This window comes from Caenorhabditis remanei, chromosome III, assembly GCF_010183535.1.
Source record: "Caenorhabditis remanei strain PX506 chromosome III, whole genome shotgun sequence".
Taxonomy (NCBI): Eukaryota; Metazoa; Nematoda; class Chromadorea; order Rhabditida; family Rhabditidae; genus Caenorhabditis; species Caenorhabditis remanei.
The window spans coordinates 2,101,659-2,107,658 of NC_071330.1; the positions used below are offsets into that span (position 1 = coordinate 2,101,659).

At 38.7% G+C, this 6,000-nt stretch overlaps 1 protein-coding gene across 1 annotated transcript; it reads left to right on the forward strand.

Moving 5' to 3' along the window:
• Positions 1-2,505: 2,505 nt before the first annotated feature.
• On the forward strand, positions 2,506-3,569 carry GCK72_008564 (uncharacterized protein; the record flags this gene model as incomplete). The annotated part of the gene is made up of 2 exons (XM_003094927.2): positions 2,506-2,585; positions 2,681-3,569. The coding sequence occupies 2 exons, from the start codon at positions 2,506-2,508 to the stop codon at positions 3,567-3,569; spliced, it is 969 nt and encodes a 322-aa protein (XP_003094975.2).
• Between the last annotated feature and the right edge of the window lie 2,431 nt (positions 3,570-6,000).

Consider the following 6,000-nt stretch of genomic DNA (forward strand, 5'->3'; position numbering starts at 1 on the left):
ACTAAAATTGCCAAAATATGAGATGGAGAATAGGAATACAAAAAAAGGAAATAATTGTTCGTGAAAACTACAAGTATTCAAATTACAACAAAAAATCCAGAGTAAATGCAAAAAATTTAAAGATAGAAGATGGTGAAAGATAGAAGAAGGTGAGCAGCTGGATAGCGTAGTTGATGATGATTATTGTCTTGTTGAAATAATTTTTGTACAGCTGAAATTTTATGAAAATTGAACAAAAACAAATAAAAAAATACTGTCTTACCTGATGAGTCGAGTGTAGATTTTTTCATCTTCTGTTTGAATAAGTAGAATAAAATTGAAAGACGATAAAATTGTGAAAGAAACGAAATAAATAAGAAAAATTGTGGCGAAAAATAAGAGTGCGCAGTAGAGCGCGATTTCTCAACCTGTGCCCACTCCGTGCCCATGCTGTGCCCATCCTGCCTCACCAAGCGCCCAACCTGTGCCCACATCCACCAAGTATTTCCTATCTCTCAACCTGTGGCCCAACCTGTGCCCAACTAGTGCCCACTGGGCCATGTGGCCCTTTTTGTGGGCACTGAGCTCTATTCACGGGCCACATGGCCCAATCGAAAGTTTCGTTGCCCCACCCTTGCCCAAAAATACCTGAGAAAAATAATTTTTCAAATTTTTTTCAGCCAAAATTTTTTCATTCCAATTTTTTCCTGGATTTCCGATATTTTCTGGCAATAAAACAAACAAAAAACACAAACATGTGTTTTAATACTTGTGATAAAGCACTTTGCATGCAGTATTTGAAACGTATGTCCGTTTTATAGCCAGAAAATATCGGAAATCCAGGAAAAAATTGGAATGAAAAAATTTTGGCTGAAAAAAATTTGAAAAATTATTTTTTCTAAAATCTTGATTTTTTGATATTGGTCTGTAGAAGAACTCAAAACACGTCTTTTGGTACATGTTTTGGCTAATTTGGAACATTTTTTGATGAGTTATGATGGTTTTCCTGAGGACGTTACTTTTGACTTCTGGAGCTCTGGCACGATGCTCAGGGTTTCAGAAGTTGTTTCAACATAATTTTTTGTTTATCTGAGCATTTTCCATCATTTTGACATTAAAAACTAAATAACTCCAAGAGAAAAATAAAAAGTTTTTTTTCGAATTTTCAAATCACGATCAGGAAAAATCAATTATTGAAAAAAATCAGAACTGAAACTTTTACAAAAAACTTATTTTCTTGTTACTGGATATTTCAGCAATCTTTCAAAAAAAAGTTTATTCAAAACGGACACGATTCAGCTGAGTTACACATGAAAGTATGAATCTGCCCTCACCTATGCTCGCTACTGTAAGTTGACTGTTATTGTAGCACGATATGGAAAAAGTTCGTAACAAATGATCCCGTTTCTGTCGCACCAAACTGATAGCATCACTTTTTTTCCATGCATCTCTCTTTTCTGGTCCGTCAACGGGACGTCATTATCTAAAACTCCCTGCTTTTTACTGTATGGTATACATAGAGACCCCATTTCTCATTTCCCGTAACAATATCAAGAATCCAATCGAAACTACGCTTCCGACTGAACAGAGACTGAGACAGATCACAATTGAGCTTCAACTGAGAATCTGTCAGTTCATGAGAAATAACTTGTCCGTATTTTGCTGTTCTTCCAGATTCTTTCTGATGTCTGAATATTGTTGCGAACGAAGGTCCAGCATGTGAAGATACTTCACGTACACTTGATCTAGGCTCATCCTCCAAGGCATCAGTGATATCATCGTCGATATCTAAAAGAGGCCGACCAGAATGGGACTTATCATGAAGATCGTAGTCCTCTTCTTTGAAGTTATTGAACTAAGTGGTTGCTGTTCTATAAGATATTATGTCCTCACCTATAGTTTCGCGTATATTTCGATAAGTGTCCATTGCACTCAATCGAGGGAGACATCCTAGTAGAAAACACCTTTTTAGAGCATGGCGATCTTTGGCGAGTACTTCTGCCATAGTACGCTGTTCTGGAGACCTGTAAAACAGAAATGTTTCTTGAGGGTTACAATACTAGTTAATAATAAAAAAAGGACCAAAAAATGTCATGGGGTCGGAGGGCGGTACATTGAAAAAAAGTGCAAAGACTTATGAAACACCCTAATAGTACTTTTAAAGTCAACATTTTGGTGGGGTCGCACAGTATTTATAACCATGGCTATTACTTTTTCTATTATCAAGCTCAAAAAATCAATATTTCTGAAGCCAAAGTTTAAACCATGTTCTGCCATGCCTTCTCTTATTATTGATTTTTGTTTTCGGAGCGATCGCGTAGCGTAAAGAAAGACAGATGGCCCTTAACAACCCTGTCCGCTACACTACCATGCAAACTTCCCTGAAACTACGTTGGTCTTAATAGTCTCCTTCTGGGAAATCAAATAGAGCGACAGACTCATTTTCCAGTACTCCAGCCTACACCTACGACTATTCTCTCCATTCCTCTACCCATTCGTCTACAGAAATCAATAAATCGAGTTCAAATGGAACCTACTCTTCAACTACTTCAATTACCCGAGACCGCCATTTTCAAAGTGATCAAGAACTTTCCTCTGAGGCAATTGTGAGTTCACCACATATAATGGGATGGGCTTCTTTCCAGGGACTTTAAAATTTGATACACATTTTCAATAGTAAACGTCATGTTTCTTTTTTCAGGTTCGAATTCTCCCTTGTTTCATCGAAAACTAAGAATCTGGTGTCATCATTAGGATTAGAAGCAAGTGATGTTGACATCTACATTTGGGGCAGTATTAGGGCAGCTGTGTACATTGGAGAAAACTATTTGGATCTGGATTTCTATACCGATTTGAATAATCTGATTGCGACCGCAGATATGACTCTTCCAGTTGATGCTCATTTCGATTTTCAAGACACAAGAATTCAATCATCAATTTTATTCAATTTCAGCAATTGGCTGGATCACATTCAGTCAGTGTTCTGTTGCAAGAAGCCACTGGATGTTTATTTTTGTCAAGGCAGTGAAAGATTTGAACTTCGGTCGTTGAAAGAAGCAATTGGGAATGTCAATGCCTTCCATGTGTCTAGCGAACTAACTGATGCTTATACCAAGGAAGTTTTGAAATTTTTAAATGCACCCAGCAATATGTCTCTGGTAAGGAATCCATTTGAAGAAGTTTGTCAGATTCAACAAGTATTCATTCAAAACTTCGAAATTATCAAATTTGATGATGTGTTCTCATTGGATGACATGTTATTGATCAACAGTCAAAAAGTCAGATTCGGGCGTCCAACAACCCACAAACAATTCAATAAATTCGTCAAGCACTGGATCCGTGGATCTAATCCAAGACTGCAACGCATGTCTGTATCAATTGATGAAACTGATTTCGTGAGCAGAGATGTCCTTCTGAAAGGAATCAGATGTGTTGATGTCGCAGACGAAGAGCAACTAGAAATCTGTCGGAAATACGGAATTAACAGTGATTATATGGTTGAGATCAGACGGAAAGACGGGACACCTGCAGTGATTGCGACCAAGGATTTCCAGAATGTTCTTTACATCTGTTTTATTGCCGTTCACTGAAACATGTCTACCTTGCAAGTGTATTCCACAAATTTTGCTTTTTTTGTTCCTCCTTTAAGTAACCAACTTTTTGTTCCAACTCTGTTTTTAATTGCAACGATTTTATTGTAATAGAAAGTTACTGATACATATTTGATTAATAAATGTTCTCACAGAATGTTCTTAGAGAATATTGAAAGATATGAAACGTTGGACAAGAAATCTTCTTTTCCATTTGCTATGTATTCGTCTTCTAGAAAATCAAAAGTTCACGGACTCGTGCCTGGGGGTGTACGCATGGATCTATCAATCGATAAAACTGATTTTGAGAACGGAAAAGTGTATTTAAAAGGAATTAAATGTACGGAAATGAGTGAAGAGACGAAGAACGATGTTCGTAATTATAGGGATCGTCGCCTTGATATTCATCTAATCGTTTTGCACTGAAAACCCCATTGGTTTGAAGAGTGTGTTCCGCAATTGGATTCCTTTCTACTTGCGTCCCTGCATTTTTAAAGTTATGTTCATAATATTGTTCGCTATTTCAGAATCTTCTGCTTTCAATTTTTCCCCACCAAACTTCATGTTTCTTCCTTTTTCGAACTGTTTTGTAACTGTTGGAATTGAAAGTCGCTAATAAATATTGATTGAATAATTTGTTTGACAGTATTTTCAAGATTTAAATGTACATAATTCGGTTATATCTGAAGGTCTCCAAATATGGAACCTTTATGTATATAGCCACTAACGGTCACATTTAAACGAATGCTTTAGCCTCCTACCCCCTATAACAGATGATTATAGAAAACCTTCTGGCAAATCAAATAGACGTCTCCAGCTCACTTCGTCTATTATTCCCACCAACACGGGAGAGATGTATGTTAGGGCAAATGAGGGTGTCATACTATTTGATTTGCCAGAAGGTTTTCTAGAACTACAGGGTGGCGCAGAATTACCCGCACAAAAGTTTGACGCCATAAAGCAAGGCGACTGACGCAATTCTGGTGCGCGTATTATTTAAATTTTTGTTAATTATATTATTTTTATCAGTCTGCCAAAATTCAGATCGATCGGTTTTGTTTTAGGTAAATGGCACCGCCGAGTCCACATCGCTCTTCCATTTTGAAACTTTTCAAAGCAGGAGTCGTTCCGGTTGACATCATTAAACGGCTCGGAGTCCCAAGTAGAACCGTGTATGACTCGATTTCTCGTTTCAAAAAGCTCGGAACGTTCTTGGATAGACGTGGGAGAGGAAGAAAAGCAACAGTCGTTACTCCAGATCGGATCAAAGCTGTGAAAGAGAGAATCAGAAGAAATGCACATCGGAGCATCAGAAAAATGGCGGAAGGTATGAAAATTAGTCGTCGTTTGTTGGGAAGGATTGTCAAAGACAAGCTGAAGCTTACCTGCTATCGTGTAAGAAAAGCGGCCATTCTCTCGGAAGCTACAACCAAGAAACGGCTCGAAAGATCAAAAAAGCTCCTTCAGCGCACGCGCAATGATGAGCACTTGGTTACAGTGTTCTCTGACGAGAAGCTGTTCACCGTACAGGCCGAATTCAACCCTCAAAATCATCGAGTGCTTGCTGAGACGTCTGAGGAAGCTTTTGCCAACGGAAGGACAATTCATCAAGCCTCTCACCCCGCTAGTGTGATGGTTTTTGGAGCAGTGTGCGCTGATGGCAAGTCACCATTGCTTTTTGTCGATCAAGGAGTCAAAATCAACAAAGAAGTCTACATTTCGCAGATTTTGGAGAAGACACTTCTTCCCTGGGCTCAGACACGCTTCAATGGACGTCACTGGGTATTCCAACAAGACGGTGCTCCAGCACACACAGCCAAGTTGTCGCAACAGTGGTGCGAGACCCATTTGCCTGCATTCATCCCGAAGGACGAATGGCCTCCGTCCTCGCCAGACCTCATTCCTTTAGACTACTCCATCTGGGGGGTTTTGCAGAACAAGGTCAACGCTAAACCCCACTCAAGTATCGAGGCCCTGAAGAAGACCCTGCTCAAGGAATGGGACGCTTTGTCTCCAGATTACCTGCGTGCAACCATCGATGCCTACCCTAGACGTCTTCGTGCTGTTATCCAAAATAGAGGAGGTCGGATGGAACAAAATTAGCTGATAATTGTTGTTATGATGATGAATAAATTTTTTGTTAATTCCCATGGTTTTCTGACTTTTACTTTTTTAGATATAGCACTTATAGCTTGTGCGGGTAATTCTGCGCCACCCTGTATCTGTTATTTGTCATCTTTCTGGCAAAATTGCTAATTTATGAGAAGGAATAGTTTATAAGTGCGGATTGTAAAATTTAGTAAACAACAATTCAAACCACTGTTTTTCGCGAACTTGATATCATTTTTCTCCCAAATCTTTTAAATCCGTGCAAAAAATTTACTGTACCATCCGACTTCCGGATAAGAAATGTTCCCTTCCCTGCAACAAT